General features: G+C 44.6%; 3 protein-coding genes across 4 annotated transcripts; all 3 read left to right on the top strand.

The window, feature by feature from the left end:
• The first annotated feature begins 823 nt into the window (after positions 1–823).
• Positions 824–9,271, top strand: LOC136435256 (uncharacterized). Its single transcript, XM_066428568.1, has 4 exons — positions 824–1,725; positions 5,351–5,422; positions 5,633–5,941; positions 6,130–9,271. Exons 1-4 carry the CDS (start codon positions 972–974, stop codon positions 6,936–6,938), a joined length of 1,944 nt encoding a protein of 647 aa, XP_066284665.1. The 5' UTR covers positions 824–971; the 3' UTR covers positions 6,939–9,271.
• A 159-nt stretch (positions 9,272–9,430) lies between these two features.
• On the top strand, positions 9,431–11,169 carry LOC136435253 (methyltransferase-like protein 27). 2 transcript variants are annotated; one of them, XM_066428563.1, is made up of 5 exons: positions 9,431–9,628; positions 9,754–9,885; positions 10,004–10,139; positions 10,651–10,749; positions 10,924–11,169. In XM_066428563.1, the coding sequence occupies exons 1-5, from the start codon at positions 9,509–9,511 to the stop codon at positions 11,103–11,105; spliced, it is 669 nt and encodes a 222-aa protein (XP_066284660.1). In that variant the 5' UTR covers positions 9,431–9,508; the 3' UTR covers positions 11,106–11,169. The 2 variants fall into 2 exon arrangements, with proteins under 2 accessions (XP_066284660.1, XP_066284661.1); XM_066428564.1 differs by having other exon boundaries at positions 10,004–10,156; positions 10,924–11,056.
• Positions 11,170–13,430: 2,261 nt separating this feature from the next.
• Positions 13,431–19,294, top strand: LOC136435252 (methyltransferase-like protein 27). The gene is made up of 5 exons (XM_066428562.1): positions 13,431–13,635; positions 14,031–14,162; positions 14,340–14,475; positions 18,403–18,501; positions 19,001–19,294. The coding sequence occupies exons 1-5, from the start codon at positions 13,504–13,506 to the stop codon at positions 19,177–19,179; spliced, it is 678 nt and encodes a 225-aa protein (XP_066284659.1). The 5' UTR covers positions 13,431–13,503; the 3' UTR covers positions 19,180–19,294.
• The last annotated feature ends 183 nt before the right edge of the window (positions 19,295–19,477 follow it).

The following is a 19,477-nucleotide window of genomic DNA, read 5'->3' as shown; positions in this document are numbered from 1 at the left end:
CACCAAGAATGACCATTTGCTGGAGGAAAAGCACCAAACAATATGGCACGACATACCTGTCTTTTGTGCATTGAAATCTAACTTAACCACCATTTTTGATCTGGTAGGTCGCCGATGGGACGGCTTTAGTAATGTCTTATTGTTGGAATGAATTATGCGTGCACCAGGTCCTAGTGAGAGTTTATCTGTACACGGGTATGGTTGTCACTGATAGTGATCTTTTACGTGCCTCCCCTTTCCCCGTTAACCTGGTCGCTTTGTCATCTTCCGTCGTCAGGCCACGAGGAGGTCGGTGACACGGGCCTATCACCTTCAAGCAGATGGAAACTCTCTTACGTTACGTTTTTTTTCCAAGGAAGAGGGAGTGGGAAGGTAAAATCTATGGTCCCAATGTTTGCTTGTCATAGAATTAGAGAAAAAGCTTCCCCAATTATGCATGATGATACCATATTTGACGTGGCCACTTGTATAACCACTGAGAATGCTCTGAATCCTATGAATGATTAAATGACCATTGATCTTGTCCCACGGATCTTGACACTGTAGTATGTTGGAAATGAAATGGGTCGTTACAAATCGCAAGTTAATTCTTACTTCGAAAGGACCGCTCCCTTGGAAACTGATAATACATTCGTTTCCTGTCCTAAGCCACATCCTTTCCACGAAAAAAAGTTTATATAAACATCCGAAAGGAAGTTTTATGTTGTTGCTATTTGCAGTGAGAAACTTGTGTGTGGGACAGGTTCTTAAACTGGGGAGTGACCCCTGGTCCGTATAATGACTCATCATTGTTTGGGATGATACGAGTTTTGTCATTGGTTCTCACGCCTGACCGGTCGTGCGATACCGCTGCAGGGGAGGGCCCAGCTGCGCAGGTAGTACTAGATAGTATATTCTGTGTGTAACGTTCGAGCTGTTTAAAACGTGGGGAGATACGAAGACAGTAGGAGCACGTTGTGAAAACCAGGAAGATGGTCAGCTATCGTGTGTTTGTCGTGGCTGTTGTCGCCCTGACAGCTTTGACGTGTGCGGCACAGGCAGCAGAAGGGGAGACGAAGAAGGAGAGGGAGAAAGAGAAAGAAAGGGGCGGTAAGAAGAATCGTAAGGACCGGAACCGACGCGTGCGGCGACTGGAGCGGAGGTTGGCGGGCATGGAGGGCGAAATGCTGCAGCACGTCGCGGCGCTCCGAGCCGGCATCGGCGAGCAGAGGGAACGGATGCAGGAGGTGGAGGACCTCCTCAACCTCCACGGCGACGACGTCAGCAGCTTGAGGGAAACTCTGGTCAAACTGCAGCAAGTTCACGACCAGATTTGGCGCTCTCTAGCTGGGCTGGAGAAAGGCAACCAGGAACAAACTAACCTCGCCAACGAGAGGTGGGAGGCGCAGCAGCGTCAAACCACCCGCGTTGACGGTTACCTGGAAGGACTGGAGACGAAACAAGAAGAGTTTGCCAGCCGGTTTCAGGCCAGGTGTGACGCTCAGGACAAGAGGATCAACGATTTGGACGTCTATATGAGAGAGGCGGGCGGTGGGGGAGGGGGGTCTGACGGCGAGTCGGGAGACCTGTACGCCAGGCTGGTCATGTTGGAGGCAGCTATCGACGGTCTCATCGTGCAGTTTCACCAGCACGTACAGGACAGCTCAGACGGAGTACCCCGGGCAGACGGCACTTCCACGGGCGGGAACGTCGTCACCAACGCGCAGGTGGAAGGCGCTGTGGCAGGTACGTTAACGACTATCAGTCAGAGCAGTGATTAGTTTGGGGCTGTAGCCATTGTGGGGGATATAGACATGTTCATGTACCTCGCTCTTTTTTAATGTCGTTTCGAAAACTTCAAACATCGTGTACGTGTTGTGGTAGAGGGGCGAATATTGACAAGGACACATTAAACAAAGAGATACAAAACCCCGAGGCTGTATTTACGACAATCACATAATTGCAAGTTTATGACACCGCTTCTTTACTGGTGATTACCTCTAAACGGTTCCAACGTTACATAGAAATATGGTGCACCGGTGTTCAGTATAAAAAGATCGTGTAGCACGCTTGTCCAAAGTGACACGCGGTTTGACCGAATTTGACGTGGTAGAGCTGATATTTTTTTGAAACATTTTTTTAGATTGCCGGGGTTTATTCCGTCTTTTTGTAAGACGTAGAAAATGCAATCAATCACCATAGATCACAGAGCGTTAATGGGCTATTTAAGGAGGCCCTAATGATTTGAAGCCAGGTGACTTGGCCAATTCACAGCAGGACATAGTAGCACTGCAGAAGATATGCGACTCAGGTCTACCTGCCCTTCTAACCTCACCCACGTAGGGGCGCCCTGAGCCAATCGCATTTACGCATGGGTGAATCGAGTAAAAACATCGCTGGAAACACGCAAACAAGCGTGCCGACTGCACATTATCGTGGAAAACCATAAGAATTCCCCTCCGGTAACACTTAACTTAAGGTTGGAGCTAGGGGTGTAGACGGCCCCCCTTTCATGCTGTGATTTTGTCTTTTTAACCTTCTTTATTTCGGCTGTCTAACCGGGTAACCAATACAAAAGAGTGCCCTAATAGGAAGACAGTCAAAACTCGAGTTCTTCTTTTTTCAATAAAAGACAATCATAACCCTTCTAGCAGCAGTCATCGCATCAACTGATAAACATGATATTCACAACACATATACTATCGGCGACGGGGTCAATGTGACGAATAATTTAAGAACACAACGAAAACAAGATTCTAGCTCGGGGATTTTTCTGATATTCTGACTAACAAGCGATGATATAATTGTTTCCTCCACCTAGCCTGGGTGAAGCCTAGTTAGCTTATTGTGGCTTATAATAAGTTGGAGAGGTGAGTATAGGAGCCCCGGGTCCAAGTTGCCTTGTAAATGTAAACTAACTAGGACGGCACCCGGGCTAGTCTATGCGTGCTTATCCTGCCTAACCCGTATATATCACCGTGGATAACCCAGCTCAATGCAAGTAACATCTTCTTACAATGTGGTCAGACCACTCCTAAACCCTTCCATACTGAGCACATAATCACAGCATGTCGGAAGTACATGTTGGCGCAGTAACCATTGTCATTATATAGACCTTCCCACTTCTCACGGACCGGGTCCGGGACAACAATCCCAGATGTTCGTATCTTAAACATCCCGATCGAGCTCATGAGCTGAATGTATTATAAGCTAGTAAGATTCTAAAATCAACTTTTGATAGTGTAGTAATTTTTCCTCGACAGTGTATACACCAACCTACACCCACTACCCCCAGAAAACAGTAGATGTTCGTTTCTAAAGTGTTCTGTCGAAGAAAAAGATAGTGGTTATTTTCTTTCTGTCAGGAAAATGAAAAATCAAGCTGGACCTGATATAGATTAGTACTACACTGTATGTGTGTTTTAAAGTCAGCGAGTCTAAAATGGTTGTGACAGGTCCTCAAGGTCAAGGACAAAGGTAGCGCTAAGAAATGCTAAAAGAATTGACGACCCCTGGACGTCTCGGAAGGTTGGAATCGCCCCAGGTTAGGGACTTGAGTGCACTAGTATGTCACTCACATGACAGGAACTTGAGGTATGACAAGTGACACGAATTGAGTAGCTAGGCTACACTGGGATTTGATTGTGCCTTAGCAGTACACGACCCATGGCCACGTGTCTTGAGTTGTTCGAAGAAGCTTAGATTGTGTGTCCTTGTTCGTGTGACTTGTAGGGGGCAAAAGTCGATTTGTAGTCCTTAAATTTCTACGCGACATGCATAAAATCACAGAATAGGAACTGAAGACATATCACAACTCATGAATCAAGTCAAGACGTGCCTTAAGTCACGGCGTATACTGACAAGTCTTCACATGCGGTTTGTAGACATGCATCGGTAGCTGATTGCTGGTCATGTATCTAGTTCGTCAAGGGTTGGCGTTTCTGCCATCCAACGCTACTTTAGATCATACGAGCGCTGTTTCTTTGCTTGCTTGTTGTTTGTATTTTCCTTGGTTTGTTTGTTTCCATGGAAACGTAGGAGAGCTTGTCTCCCCCAACCGTACCACGTGTAGTCTCAAATGACATGCGCCCTAAATTTCTGTGACTGGTGGTAACAGTGCGTCGTGTTTTGAAAACACCGAGGCACGAAAACAAGAAATGACCAGAACGCTAGCCAAGGCGCCACAGTAGTCAGACCACATCTTATGAGATGATCTCGGCATGTCCGGTAACAATAGACGGTGTTTATGGCTTCCTTAACTAACATTTCGCCAGGCGCCAACAGTTGACATACAAGTGGACGGAGGTCAAACATTTACAGTAAAGTATATTGTAAACTGTCATGATTGACATCTGTAATTTTTCGCATCAGTAACAATGACATCGTTGGTTCGGCAGTGACAGAATGACACGACGACCCGGCCTTTAGTCCTTTTTTATTGTAGCAATAAAGTTACTATACTAAGTTTCATCTTTCAATGTCTACTCAGCCGGAGTTCTGAGGGTCCTTCGAACGAGTTTTCGGGTCGCTGCGTTTATCTGGGGCCAGTTTTTCCCACGCCTCTTGTGACACACACGCCTAGGTGCGTATAGCCTAGCTCGGGGACAGGTGTACAACATCTAAACCACCGCCTACAGGTACAGATACTGTTCAAGACAACCAGGTGAAAGTTAATGTCTTGTGCCTGCAGCTGGTGCCGTTTTTTTACATAGCTGGGAGTATAGGGCCCTGGAGCGCAAAGTACAATGTTAGGCGCGAGGGGTGGGTTTGGGGCCTTTAATCACAAATTTTATTGTATATATTTTAAATTGCGAATGCTCAAGGCCTTTTCTCCCTTAGATATCTTGAAAAAAGGAACAGCTCTTACATATGAAAACGTATTCCTCTAGAGTTGACGAATGAAAATCTGATGCATCTTCTAAAAAAAAACAATAAAAGACCTCGACCTTAGCAATGTCACTGTGTTGTTTTTCAAGCATCTTTTTCATTTCTAAACTCCACCTCCTGAGGGGAAATGTTTGGTAAAGTATAGGTTTAAGGAAATGGCGCGGAGTAGATATGAGAAAGAAAGCAGATTTGATCCCTATACTTAGGCTAGGTTGCACAGATCTAAGTCATGAGTGGGCGATATGGAATATTTGGCATTAGATGAAAGGTCAGGTATTAGCGTGTGCTGTGACTAGAACAGGTTTTGATTGGTGTTGTTTACTCGAACACCACACGAAGAGATGACGACAAGGAGCAAATGTGCTAAATGTTGAAGTTCACTCAGACTGAAGAGTTTGAACAAAGAAACCATCATATCGTCATGTATTGTTATCCAACGTTAACTCATGAGAGAAGTAATCTTCGTATACTTTTTGATTGACAGTTTTACAGGACGAGAACGCTGCGCTGAAGTCCACGATCGCACAGCAGCAGCGGAAACTGGACAAACTGGAAGGTAAGGTGCAGCGGGCTATTAAGAACACTATCTTATTCTATGTCGACGCCAAATAAATGGCTCGAAAAAGTAGTCACTTGATTTTCCGGTCAATGAGTGGTTCTGACGACATTAGAATAAAACAAAATATGCATGATGAATTGGTGAATGGTTTCTTGAATTTGGTGCAGACGCAACTTTAACACTTCTATCGCATCCATCTATCCCCAGAGCACGTTTCCAAACTATACAGAATGTTCAACGGATGCCAGTGTGAAGATGCGAACACGGCATCCTCGGACACAGAATCGAACAGCATTGGTGACACACCGGTTACTCCCCCTACCGGGACCAGTCGGCCTAACAACCACCTGTCGACCCAGGGGAAAGAAGGCGTCCAGCAGGACGAGTCTGGCGCAGAGGGTGACACTGGCACTGCGGAACAGCCACTAACTCCGGGCCCTCAAGATGTGGAGCCCACAACTAGACCTACACCCGTTAAGGTCACCACAATGCCCAAACTATCAACGACAACAGAAAGTACGTTAGTTTTTACAACCTTTGTAATAGCTTTTCAAGCAACTTGGTTCATACCATGCAGTTGCTGCTGTTTTATATGTGTTTTTACGCATGACAGGAACATGAAAATGTTTCTTGATATAAAATGAAGAAACTGGAGAACGGTCTTCTTCCACTGTAGTTAACGTTCGCTATTTCTATTCCCGCAGACTATCAGCCCCAGGCCCAGTATGCTATGGACTGTGCCGACCTGTACTACAACGGCCAGCGATCGGACGGCATCAACTCCATCACAGCCCGACTGGGGAAGGAGCGCCGTCCGATGGACGTCTTCTGCGACATGACCACGGACGGAGGAGGCTGGACAGTCATCCAGCGGCGTCTGGACGGCTCCGTCCTCTTCAACAGAACCTGGCACCAGTACAAACGCCGCTTCGGGAAGATTCGGGGCGAATACTGGCTCGGGTTGGACAACATGTACTTCTTGACGAACCAGAGAAACTATACCTTGCGCATCGACATGGAAGATTGGGAAGACAATAGTGCCTGGGCGCGGTACGACGTCTTCAAAGTGGGAGGTGAGTGGACCTACTACCAGCTGTCGATTGGGAACTACAGCGGGACGGCAGGGGACGGTTTCCAGGGGCACAACGGCGCCAAGTTCTCCACTGTTGACCAGGACAACGACGAGAAGGACTACCATAACTGCGCCGGGCTGCGAAGCGACGGCTGGTGGCACTGCGGCTGCACGCCCCGCTGGACGCCGGTGTTCGGCAGCTGCAGCATGGACAGTTTCGAATGCGGAGGCGCCTTCATCAACGGGAAGTACCTGGGAAACTGTCGGAATCGGGAGGACTGGCGATCAGAGTTCCACGGACAGACCTGCTGCGGGTTAGACGACTGTTGTGGGTGGTTGGAGGGTGTAGTTTGGTACAAATGGAAGAAAGTTGTTTCTCTGAAGTCGGTATCCATGAAGATCAGACCGAGAGACTTCAAAAGGGACTTAGAGCTTCCATAAGATATAAACTAGAAAACAAATAAACTATCTGAATAGGCCTATAGCTAGGTAATCAACAAAAAACACAAGACTCGCAACTATCACAATACATTAAACTTCCAACTATGTCTAGAAAACCAAGGACTCCCGTAGCATGTATATGATTTGTATGTACTGTTTACCAATAAGCACATGCATATGCACACTAATATTATTATAAAAACGCCGAGGTGCTTCAAACACCAGGGTACTAGTATATGTGAGCATCACGGCAATGTTCAAGAATGGACCAATACGGCAGCTGTGGTTTTTGTAGCCTCCGATGCAGACTCCTCCCGGCTGTTTTCTTTTTCAAGTTACAGTTTTTATACTATTACATCTTTTTTCTTCTTATTCCTGGCCAGCAATAAGAAAAAAAAGTAATAGTATAAAAATTGTAACTTGAATAAGTGTGGCAATTAAAAATCATTGCCTTAGCGAAGGTGTCTGGATTGATCTTACTTCACTGTAAGGAAAGTACCAACGTAGCACTCTAGATCTTAGTTCTGCCATAATATTGCGCAAAACGCACTAAGAAATCCGAAAGGCATCCGCCAAGCAGATATAGAAAGGCACCATGTAACTCGAGGAGTTCCTAGCATATGTGGAAAGGCCGGAGTACACTCCCGTTGTAGTGTCTTTTTTCTCTGGCATTGTTGGATAGGTGGAGTGAGAAACTAGGCCGGAAGTTTAGAAAATCGGTTTGCTGGGGCTCCTATGATCGTTTTGGTTGTTATTCTAGCTCTGTAGAATGTGTTTTCGAGGAGCTACTGTTGTTTTTCCGACACCGCACCCCTCCCCGTAAGGCGTTCAGTGTAGACTGCCCAAGCGGTAACCCAAGTTATTTATCGTTCCGTTTAAAACTTTGCCTTTCTTTATATGCTTGGATCTCCTCAAGTTTTGGTTTTTACAGAGGTTTTTTGGTGGGAGGCATGATGTTCAGCACGTTTTTGTGATAATAGATCAACTGGGATGTGCAAACCCTTTTCAAAGCTAGAATACTAGATCCGGTGAACTCCCTGACACACTCCGGACAGTACGAAATCTGACACCACGTAAAAGTAGGTCATCTGTCATCGACTGCTGAGTGCCTAGATGCCAGACGTGCTAATGAGGTATCAAGTGACAGGAGGGCATCCACAGAGTTGGCCGGACGGATTCCTGAAATTCCTGTGGAATTCTGGGAATTCTTGCAAATCGGGCGTAAAATATACTATTAAGCTCGCCCCTAAGGCTTCGCTAAAAAGAAAACAGCCGGGAGGAGTCTGCATCGGAGACTATGGTTTTTGGGCAAAGATGAGGAACTGTGGCACAGAAATGATCGACCTAAGTGTTCTGTCGTGTCGGGCAGAGCAGCTAATAGTAGAAATATGGCATTTACCACTAGCCTGGAACATTGTACAGATATCATGTTAGCTTTGCAAATAGATAAAACTAAACCAGTACAGATTCACATATGAGAAGAGTTATTTTATTTTCATCGTCTCTCTTAACATTTGACGACGGGTTTTTATACATCATGCCAGACTGTGTAAAAGCTAAACCACAGAAACTATAAATATCACCAACTTGACTGGTGTACTTATCATCTATATAAATGTAGTACAAGATTAGACTTGCCTCTAGAGAGTAATATTATTCCAGATCATTACTCCTAGCCAATAAGTACCAATCGTTAACCGACGACACGTTTGTACATGTGATAATATTGTTATATTGAATTGTGGCATGCAGTTTTTTTTTAGTTTGAATTACCTACAATTAATTGTACACAGCCTGATTCAATGAAGTATGGGTACCTGTAAATAGTCGAGTCATATTTGCTTTGTATTTTAGGCTTGCATGTTCATTCATTCTTATAAAGGTTGTGTGTGATATTTTACTACAAAAAAATGTGTTGTTTGCTTCTTTCATAAAACGTGATTCAAGTCGTGAATTGTACAGACTAAGGGTGCGTCGTGATGATTTATTTAGCTTTTAATAGTACTAAATTACTTTAACGGATGACACCCTAATGCTTCGGTCCCATTTCCAATCCGGGGCCCGGTCGGGCTGTTTGCGAAAACGAAAAATGCATATCAAGAAAATACGCAGTATATGGCAACTTTCTTTTGCGTTTTCTGTCTTTTGTTGTTTTTATGTTATATTTTTCGTTCCCACAAGCATTAGCTTGTAATTGTATACAATACGTTTAGAGAAATAATTTGCTTGCTCCTTGCCAGAGCAGTGTTTTGGCCATTAAAATGGCTCCATTGGCCCATTTACTTTTATTCAATATCTTGCGCGAATATAAAACAATTTTCCGATCTCTTCGACTCTTTCTACTTCTGATGTGTTGTTTATGTCAGTTGGCTCTTCTTTGATATAGCTTACTGTTTAAAGTGACACCTATCGGATTTGACACGATGTGCAAGCGACGGCCACGAAGGTTGAACCGCGGTCTACATGTGTATGTGTCTGACCCGGAAGTTAAGCTAAATCAAACATTCCAAGAGCTTCGAACCTTTGTGCCTTCACGATTTAAGCAATACTGACGACTGGACAGTTCCATTATGGACCGAAGCATGCCGAATGAAAATGCAAACAACCCATTTGACAAGGCAGCGTCAGTTCCTGTCGATTATGCTGGCAGCCAAGCAGTGTACTCAACATGGGCTGCAAAATATGAAGAGGTAGGTTTGGTCCTTGAAAGATCTTGAAACTATAAGTTAAGGATATAACAAAAACACACTTCTGTGCTTTAGTTGATGAGATAATGCTTGTCAAAAAGCCGTAGCTTATGGAAATGTTCCTACAGGACATGGCCGACATGGGATACAACGGCCCGCGGCAGATTGTTGCCCTGATGCACCAGGTGCTCGGCGGGGTCAACCCCAGCAGTGTCCGGGTGTTGGACGTGCCGGCCGGGACCGGCATGGTGGGATCTGAGGTAACATTAGCTTAACACTCCATTGTCTTTCTGGAATGCAAAGTAAAACTAAATTTTGTTTGTTGTCCCTGTTTGCTTTCTTGCAATGGTTGTTGCTAATCGTGATGTTGTACAACAGTTGCAGAAGCTCGGGTACACAAACGCAGACGGTCTGGACGCTAACCCGGACATGCTGAAGGTTGCAGAGAACAAACATGTCTACCAGAGGCTGATAGAGGCCAAACTGGGCACAGGACAGCTACCTGTAGCGCCTAGTAAGTGTCAGAGATGGGTAAGATACTAGAATGTAAAAGTCTGAATAGTACATTCCCTATTAGACAGTTATTCACTGTACACAGACACTGTTGACAAAAGTCACGTGACTGTCCTCAGCTGTGTCCCTTCTACCCCTTCCCTCAGAGGATCTCTTTCCGATGTGTAACGTCTTGAGTTCTCGTGAGACTCCATCTTTGATACTTGATTTCACGGTACTGGATCGTCGCATCTTAGAGTGTAGTGCCTCCTAGGAGCGGGCATACCGGAAGGAATGACGCCACGTCGTGACTGTTTAAGAACTCTGGTAGCGAAGGAGCCCAAAGCTACATAGTACTTAGTAGTTTTAAGAACAGGGCACAGGGTAGATTCATTTTCCACACGGGTACATGTACAATAGTTTGGCTGTGGTTTGTGTTGCACCATATATATCTCCGTCTTGCTCCATATTACCAACTGCTAGATTTTCGTGAATAAGTTATCCATCACATGGTGACACACGACTTTTCCCAGATACGTACGACGCTGTTCTACTGGTTGGTGCCTTCACTCAGAATGGGACACATCTTCCCTGTGAATGTCTGGACGATCTGGTTCAGATCACAAAACCAGGTAAGATCTTAGAGATTCGACATAACCTTTCTTGTGAATGACAGGAATGCAAATTGCGCTCCACATCGACCTACAACATGCACTTTCAACTTTGGATAATAATTCATCAACGACTGTACTGTTTTTTTTTTTTGTTCTGAGGAAAAACAAGATGTCCTTTTGTGTATATTCCAGATGGACACATTATCGTAGGCACTGGTTCTGAAACTCTGCAGTCAGACGTTGGAGCGGCCCTGGTGGCTAAACTACAGGACCTTCAAGAACGCGCTCTTCTCTCAATAGTCGACAGAACCACCCGCCCCGGTTACTTCAGGGACTGGGAGGGAACATTTTTCGTCTGCAGGGTGACGTCATGACAGATATCATGTACAATATATCGCTCAGGAAAGGAAAATGTCTAATAAACTTGACTCGACAGAGGTTTGCGCTCTCACAATGTGTTTTCTTCTTTTACTCAATTGTCACAACGTTAACGTAACCGTTGAAGACCCAAATCGGCCAATTCCTGGTTACGTGTCAAGGCTTGACTAGGATTGAAACAGCATCTCTTCGATCTCTCAAGGTCATGATCATTATATAGTTCCACGACCCCATACAAGTGTTTCCCATTGATTATGCAAATAAGGTCCTCATTCTTTCAGTCCATTATATTCTCAAAATGACACATGTTGTTCACAGTATGAAAGGCTCATGTTAGCAAAGAAGGCCCTGATTTGCATAATTTGTTTCTAATAGTGTTCACAGATGAACTTAGCTTCGTAATGCTGCAAGTATGAAATTCCCATCATTTACCACTATGGAATCGTAATATTTTCGCATGTATTATGCAAATGAGGTCAAATGAGCTAGGGGCCTATTATCGAACTTGACCTTCGTTTTCCCGCCCCCTACGACCTACCAAACAAATATTATTTATAATAGGATCCATCCACCTCCTCGAGTTATGCCTCTACACCCCCCTCCACGCACACACACACACACAGACACACACACACACAGATAATAGGCACCGAAAACTTCCAGGTAACTTTTTCCGCGCCCAGTTGCACCCTAGCTTTCCTTAATTGGCGCCTACAAATTAATGTAACTTTTGCAGAACCCGGCCAGGCCACCACCCCAGCATTGCACCAACGCCCTAACCCTACCTTACTGTTGACCCGGAAGACAAACTCGCTGGAGTTAGTGTACGTGTCCCTAATTCAAAAATGGCTAACCCTACGTCTGTTCGCCTCTTTGAAAAGGTTCATCGATCATCCACCGACTTTGCTGGCAGCCAATCAGCATAATTCAGAATGGGCCCTAAAGTATGAAGAGGTAGGGACTAGATATTGTGTAGTGCCCAAATGCAGGCACTACACAACATCACTTATTATATTCCCCTTCCAGTGGGAAGGGGGATATACTGTTTTTGCTTGCCTGTTCTTCTTCTTTCTTCTTCTTCTTCTTCTTCTTCTTCTGCCAAAATCCAAGTAGATGTGCGGAGGTATCTCTACTAATGGTATTGCAGAAAGTTATAGACTATGTACCTTACAATACATGCTACGGATGTTATATTTGAGATGTAGGTACCTATAGGAAAGGTGAATACACCTGACAATAAATTATGCTAATGAGGACCATTTGCATAATCTATGCATAAACTTGTATTTCCCTTACCGTAAAAGCTGCGGATGTCATCTTTGAGATGTAGGTACCTTTAGGAAAGGTGAACACACCTGGCCATAAATTATGCTAATGAGGACCTCATTTGCATAATTTATGCATAAACTTGTATTTCCCTTTCCGTGAAAGCTGCGGATGTCATCTTTAAGATGTAGGTACCTTTAGGAAAGGTGAACACACCTGGCAATAAATTATGCTAATGAGGACCTCGTTTGTATAATTTATGCATAAACTTGCATTTCCCTTACCGTAAAGGCTGCGGATGTCATCTTTTACATGTAGGTACCTTTAGGAAAGGTGAACACACCTGGCCATGAATTATGCTAATGAGGACCTCATTTGCATAATTTATGCATAAACTTGTATTTTCCTTACTGTAAAAGAAATGGATGTCATATCTGAGATGTAGGTACCATTAGGAAAGGTCAGAAAACCTGGCCATAAATTATGCTAATGAGGGCCTCATTTGCATAATTTATGCATAAACTTGAATTTTCCTTACCGTAAAAGCTACGAATGTCATATTTGACTTGTAGGTACCTTAAGGAAAGGTGAATACACCTGGCCATAAATTATGCTAATGCCAGGCATCACGGTCCGCCATTAGTTGGTCTAGATCTTCACACCTCACCCCTACATCCCAAGCAAGTTGGTCTATCTGACACACCTGACCATAAATTATGCTAATGCAGACCTCGTTTGCATAATCTATGCAGAAACTACATCATACCCTTACAGTCAATGCTAAGGATGTCATATTTGAGGTGTAGGTAATGGGAGGGGAATATCCTGCATTTTCCCGAAAATGTTGCCATTCTAGTTATATATTAACTTAGTCCTAGTGGGCGTTGTCCGAGCGAATAGTATTTTTTTTATTTAGAAAGAGAGCTTTGAACGGATGAACGGACTTAAGTTGATTAAAGCAATGGTTTGTAACTTAAGTGTCGTCACGGCACGTGTGGGGAAACCATGAGCTTTGCACCAGATATGTTTTAAGCACATGCACCCCCTCTCGCAAAATGAGTCAGCCAATTGTCGCGTCATCACTAATAGTGTTGAAAAACAGGAGTAGGACCTTGCGTAGTTTACACCATGGCCCAACTCAGTAGATATGGATCAGGAAAATCTGCGGCTGATGTCTTTGAGTTCTTGGATTGCTCTGAAGAATGTAGAACAGAAGATGCACAGAACGTATACTCGACATGGGCGGCCAACTATGACCAGGTAACGACTGTTGCGAGAGCAGTTCAGATACGTCGTGGAGCCTAGAGGGGCGAGGTCATTAAGGAGGTGGCTCTCTGGGCTCTCATTAAGCATATCCTTGAACAATTTTACTGCAGGCTGATCAGCCCGACCAACCATACTGTCCGTTAGAATTACCGATACGACGAGAATATCTACAGCAATGTCATAGCAAAACTATTGTGTCGTAAATGTTGTCGAACGTGCAACAGGACAACCCTGAAGTGAACAATATAAATGTTCATTCTTTCTTATGGTTCATGTAGCCTCGGTATGGATGAATATCGTTAGATACAAACATTACATGCCAATTATTTACCTTCAAAATTGGCAGAGAAATGTTGTCTATGAACCCTAGCCATGTGTATATTCTGCAGGACATGACTACCTTTGGCTATCAGGCACCTCAGCAGTTAGTGTCTGTGATGCACGGAATGCTAGGCGGAGTCAACCCCAGCAATGTCCGGGTGTTGGATGTGGCGGCAGGGACCGGCATGGTGGGATCTGAAGTAAGACTACATTAATCTTTTCCCTTACAATTGTCTTTTTCAATGTATCATGTCAACCGTTACCAGCGAAAGCTGCCTTGGCTGACCCGGTGTAAAGGATTGTTGTCATTGTCAATAAATACAAATACAAGGAGCCTTTGTACTACGTATATCTTTCTAACGTTTAGCTTAAAACAGTTGCAGAAGCTCGGGTACACGAACGCAGACGGTCTGGACGCTAACCCGGACATGCTGAAGGTTGCAGAGAACAAACATGTCTACCAGAGGCTGATTGAGGCCAAACTGGGCACAGGACAACTACCTGTAGCGCCTGGTGAGTGTTCTCACAAAGCCCACATCCTGTACTGTGTAAACTTGAATTGGATAAGATACTCCTCTCATGTAAGCATGTCGTCTGTCCAATGATCATGTCGATTTGATAATATGGAAGACGTCCTCTGGGGACTCCAAAACTGATGCGAGCGTGCGAATGAAAAAGAAAGTTTGGCAAAAAAAATTGTCTTCATTATGAAATCTACGTGGTCAGGAAGGTTGAACAAATGACTAAACACACAGAGTAAGGTATAGCACATGATAGAGTCTTCATTGTTGTTCTTTCATATCTTCTTTGAATTTGGAGTTGAACTTGGCATTCACCAATATTAGTATCCTTTCTCCGCCATGTTTCTTTTGCAATTATTTGTTCATTTTGTAGCTTCTTTGTATGATTTACAGTATGGTCAAACACCTTTCTTTTCTTTGATTTTTGGAAACGGACGCAAATTGATGCGCGCGGGTGTCATCCATATAATCAAATCAACATGGCCTCAGGCATATTACAACATTTCAAAGATCAGTAAATTGCTCCACCCTTTGCGCTGTGACCCTGCGCGAAACTTCAGCGGACGTGACAAAGTTCATGTTCACTACTTGTCAAGGATGGCGTCGAAAGCGATCAGCGACATTACCGACGAATTTTTCGTCTGCCAGGTCTGTTTGAAGGACTTCATACAGCCTAAGATCTTGCCGTGTCTTCACACCTTCTGCCAGCCGTGTTTGAAAAAACTCCTGGTCAGACAGCATGAAGAGAAACTTTCCTGTCCAACATGCCGACAGAAGGTGTTACTCCCACAAAATGGTCTCGAAGGGTTGAAGTCCAACTTTCTTGTCGACAAATTGCGCAACATTCTGCAACAGAAGCAGAAACGGAAGACTTCCAAGACAAGGGAGACCTCCAAGACAAGGGAGACCTCCAAGTTTGAGGATCCCCATGAACAGCAGATGTTATTTTGTGACACTTGTCACCGGGTCATCACTCGGCACTGTGTGGTCACGACTCACAAAGATCACCAGTTTTATAAGGTAAGAAAGGTGGCCGAGAGGGAGAGAGCAAAGATCACTGCAGAACTGTCCACCGTGAAGAAAACAGTGAACATTCGTTGTGAGAGGATAGAAAACCTCCGGTCAGTGAAGGACGAGTGGTCTCTACAGGTACAGGATACAGAAGAGCAGATCGAAAAGCAGACAAAAGCAACCATACGGGCTTTGAAGAAGGTAAAAAACGACAGGATCAGTCAGCTTCGCGCCATGAATGCTGCTCGGGAGAAACAGCTGGAAGCCGCCATGGAGGCAGCTGAGATGGACCTGGCCTCAGCCGAGAGTTGTATTCAGTTCACGCACAACGTGTTAGAGTACGGGAGCCCGGTGGAGGTCATATCAGTGTCCGGAGAACTGGTCGGGCGATTGGGACAGATCGCGGACGAAAAGAAGGCCGAAAAGTCTGAATGGACCGAGAACATTGTGAACTTGACCTTTGACCCACCAGCTGGTGAACTGGAGCAGGAAGTGGCTAAACTTGTAGGTGATATAAACCAGGTGAGAACATCTTTGCGCTCACCTCAAACCACGCAGGTGCAACCAAACATGATGATCGGTAAGGTCGACACGAGTGTAAAACACGTCAAAACTGCTAGAGAGTCAGGCAGTGGAGACAGGATAAACCAGGTGACAACATACTTGCCCTTACCTCAAACTACGCATACGCATGTGCGACCGAAGGTGGTGATCGATATGGGTGACACGCGTCTAAAACAAATGAAAACTGTTGGAGAGTTAGGCAGTGGAGATGGACAGTTTAACGTTCCACTTCCCGTCACCACAGAGGGAGACATTGTAGTGGCTGACTACGGCAACTCACGTCTGCAATTCCTGAACAAAGATGGCTCTTTCAAGCTGAAGGTCAAACTGAGGTTCAAGCCAATGGGTGTGTCGGTCCTGTCAAACGACGAGCTGTTGGTGACGGGAGACGGACATATGATTCACGTACTGGACAAGCGAGGGAGGGGCGCGCGTGTCATCCAGGTGCCAGGGGCTGCAGACCAACATAAAACTACAAGAGGTGCCGCTGTCGATGGGTCGGGACGTGTCATCGTCACTATCGGGCACCAAGTTTTCATACTCAGTCCCAGTGATGACGTTGTGCGGAGGTTCGGGGACAAAGGTCAAGGTCAGCAGCAGTTAGGTTCCAACCTCCGTGTGGCTGTCAACAGCAGGGACCAAATCATCATCAGTGACTATCACAACCACTGTCTGAAGATATTTGACCCCTCGGGTCGTCATCTATTCACGAGCGGGTCGCGTGGGTCGGGAACCGGTCAGCTGGAGTGGCCCGACAGTGTCATCGCGGACAGCGAGGACAACATCATCGTGGTGGACAGTTACAACAATCGTGTTTTGCTGTTCAGTCCGGATGGCACGTTTATAAGGCAATTGCTTACTGAGAAAGAACACAATCTGGTTTGTCTAAACGGACTTGCGCTGACACACGAAGGACATTTGATTGTTTCTGATAATCATTCTCTCAAAATGTTCAAGTTTCAGAAACATGAAAATTAAGCACATTTTCATATTTCCTTCTACATAGCATGTAACATTATAATTCCACTTTACAGATTTCTGACATGTATTCAGAATGTTTGCTTGCTTTTCTATGACCTATACGATTATAAGTAATGTATTGGGAAAATGCACCTGTGCCATTATACAACTTAAGCTTTAATCTCAACAAAGTTAAAGTATTGAATAATATACCTAAAGTACTTTATATATACAAATTATGCAATAAAAACAATTAATCTGTTTATGTCAAATTGTTATGATATAAAACTGGTTGCTGCCCATATAAGTCATTTCATATGCGTGTGCCCTCAAGTCTTTTTTTCTCATGTAGGTTTGCAATTCTTTCAAGTTATAGAACAATTCTGGCCAATAATGCTGGTCAATAAAACATGTTGTGTGGCGATCTTTAAAGGTTCTTTCTCCTTAACTTAGTGTCATATATCTGTTCTATGCGATAGAAATTTCATGCTTTCCGACCACCTATACTAACCTTCCGTTTAAGGTTTTCGATAACGTTCGCTAATCGCCAGTAACTTGGAAGCTAGGGCGGTGGATTTGAGGGGGGTAGTGCTGCTCTATTCTGTAGGATTTTACCATGGTCAATACTGATCGACGGAGGTCATATGATTGATGATTCTGTACCTTGGCACGAGACCGAAAAACAATGTTACTATGTACCGCACTCTGTATAAATCGATATCGCTGACATTAATTACGATAAGAATGTATGCATTGTACCGAGTCTTTCTACCTCATGCCCACATCGTCTGTGTTTCTTAGTTGATTCTTCGATTCTTCTTTTCCCACTGACAGAGACATATCTGCTTGTCTAATCCATGTATTGTAATAATTTTGGTTTCGAACCCCGAACCTGGAAATAAAGTGGCGTTACAAAGTAAGCTAAAACGCTGGATGAAAGATTTGCGCTTTGAACCTTCGCGAAGCATAAGTGGACGTGACAAAGTTCATTTTCATTACGCGATAAAAATGGCATGCAACTTTCTACCAGCCTTGTCTGGAGAGTCTACTGGCCACAGAGCTGGTAAAGAAATAATGCCGACAGGACCTACCTGGCTAGGCCTATGTGCTGCAATTTTATATACGTAGATTTTTCACCCCACGCAAGGTTTTAAGAATAGTAACGTTAACTTTGTTACTTTTTCACATACGTGTTTTACCAACATCTTTCTTTCTATATATCTGTTCGTCTTTTATCCCACACAACGGGGACTTAAGAATAACCACGCCGGTTCAACCCCCCTCCCACACCGCGCTTTATGTGTCAGCCGGACCCTAGGAAGACATTAAGCGACATTTCATCTTCTGTTTTGAAAGAGTAACGACATTTGTCTCTCGTTCCCAGACACATATGACGCAGTGCTGATAGTTGGTGCCTTCACTCCGAACTGGTCACACTTGCAGCCGGAGTGCTTTGAGGAGCTCGTCCAAATAACTAAACCAGGTAACGATAGGTCAACTAAGGTCAGTGCTAAACGACCTGGAGGGCATACAGAGCAACCTAACCTAGCTAGTACATAGGGAACTAGACCTTCAGATCAGGGCAACCTAGCCTATAATCAGGGCAAAATGAGACCCTTTACGCTGATTGGTCAATATCTGAAACTCGAGTTAGAGCGCCCTGCACTGGGGAGGCACAGAAAAAGTATAAAAGACTAATAAAGTCGAAACCGGTCGAATGCAGTCGAGCTACGAATGATGAAAACCATGTAACGACGTTAGAGATACTAGCTCTGGCTGCTCTATTGTCCTGGGTTTTTATCGCGAAAAAATAGCAACCTGCCCAATCAATGCTCGGCTATACATGTAAGAGAGATATTCTTTTCATTTTCCCTTATCCAACAAGTCCATGAAATATGGAAAAGGTCAGAGGTTAGTTCCTGGGAAAGTTAGACTGAATTAGACTCTAAGTTGTATTTCATTGCTGGATTTTTTTTTTCCAGGAGGATTTATCATCGTAGGGACTTCGACGTCAACGCTTGCATCAGATATCGGGAAAGCGATGGAGGCAAAACTGCGGGAACTCCAAGAGCGCAGCCTTCTGTCCATAGTGGACAAACCTACCCGGCCCATGTTCTTCAAAGACTGGGAGGGAACCTTCTTCGTCTGCAAAGTCACGTGATTCAGTCACGTAATCCAGTCCCATCAAGAGAACGTGATATGCATGCGCGAGACTCAGAACAATCAGCCTTGCTAATGAATTACGTATTTCAATAAATGGTAAGTGGAAAAGTCAACTGTCAACTGGGCACTGTCTACACCCTAGGTCGCTCCCAAGGTCGCATACCCTACTCCCGGGCCGGCTAACTCCTCTGGCATGTTAACTGTCTATTTGGGCACTTTCTGTTATTTTTCCAGCGACCTGCGGAGTCTGGTAAAGACTAACAGTAGAATTCATGCTGTTGCTAGGTTCAAATGAA

Source organism: Branchiostoma lanceolatum, chromosome 5 (assembly GCF_035083965.1).
Source record: "Branchiostoma lanceolatum isolate klBraLanc5 chromosome 5, klBraLanc5.hap2, whole genome shotgun sequence".
Taxonomy (NCBI): domain Eukaryota; kingdom Metazoa; phylum Chordata; class Leptocardii; order Amphioxiformes; family Branchiostomatidae; genus Branchiostoma; species Branchiostoma lanceolatum.
The sequence above is the reverse complement of the archived record's forward strand: the minus strand, read 5'-3'. Positions and strand labels throughout refer to the sequence as shown.

Coding starts and splice junctions, on each gene's coding strand:
- LOC136435256 (XM_066428568.1), top strand. CDS start 972: ATGGTCAGCTATCGTGTGTTTGTCGTGGCTGTTGTCGCCCTGACAGCT. Junction 5,423..5,632: donor GAAACTGGACAAACTGGAAG/GTAAGGTGCAGC, acceptor ATCTATCCCCAG/AGCACGTTTCCAAACTATAC. Junction 5,942..6,129: donor ACTATCAACGACAACAGAAA/GTACGTTAGTTT, acceptor CTATTCCCGCAG/ACTATCAGCCCCAGGCCCAG.
- LOC136435253 (XM_066428563.1), top strand. CDS start 9,509: ATGGACCGAAGCATGCCGAATGAAAATGCAAACAACCCATTTGACAAG. Junction 9,629..9,753: donor GGGCTGCAAAATATGAAGAG/GTAGGTTTGGTC, acceptor ATGTTCCTACAG/GACATGGCCGACATGGGATA. Junction 9,886..10,003: donor CCGGCATGGTGGGATCTGAG/GTAACATTAGCT, acceptor GTTGTACAACAG/TTGCAGAAGCTCGGGTACAC.
- LOC136435252 (XM_066428562.1), top strand. CDS start 13,504: ATGGCCCAACTCAGTAGATATGGATCAGGAAAATCTGCGGCTGATGTC. Junction 13,636..14,030: donor GGGCGGCCAACTATGACCAG/GTAACGACTGTT, acceptor TATATTCTGCAG/GACATGACTACCTTTGGCTA. Junction 14,476..18,402: donor ACAACTACCTGTAGCGCCTG/GTGAGTGTTCTC, acceptor TCTCGTTCCCAG/ACACATATGACGCAGTGCTG.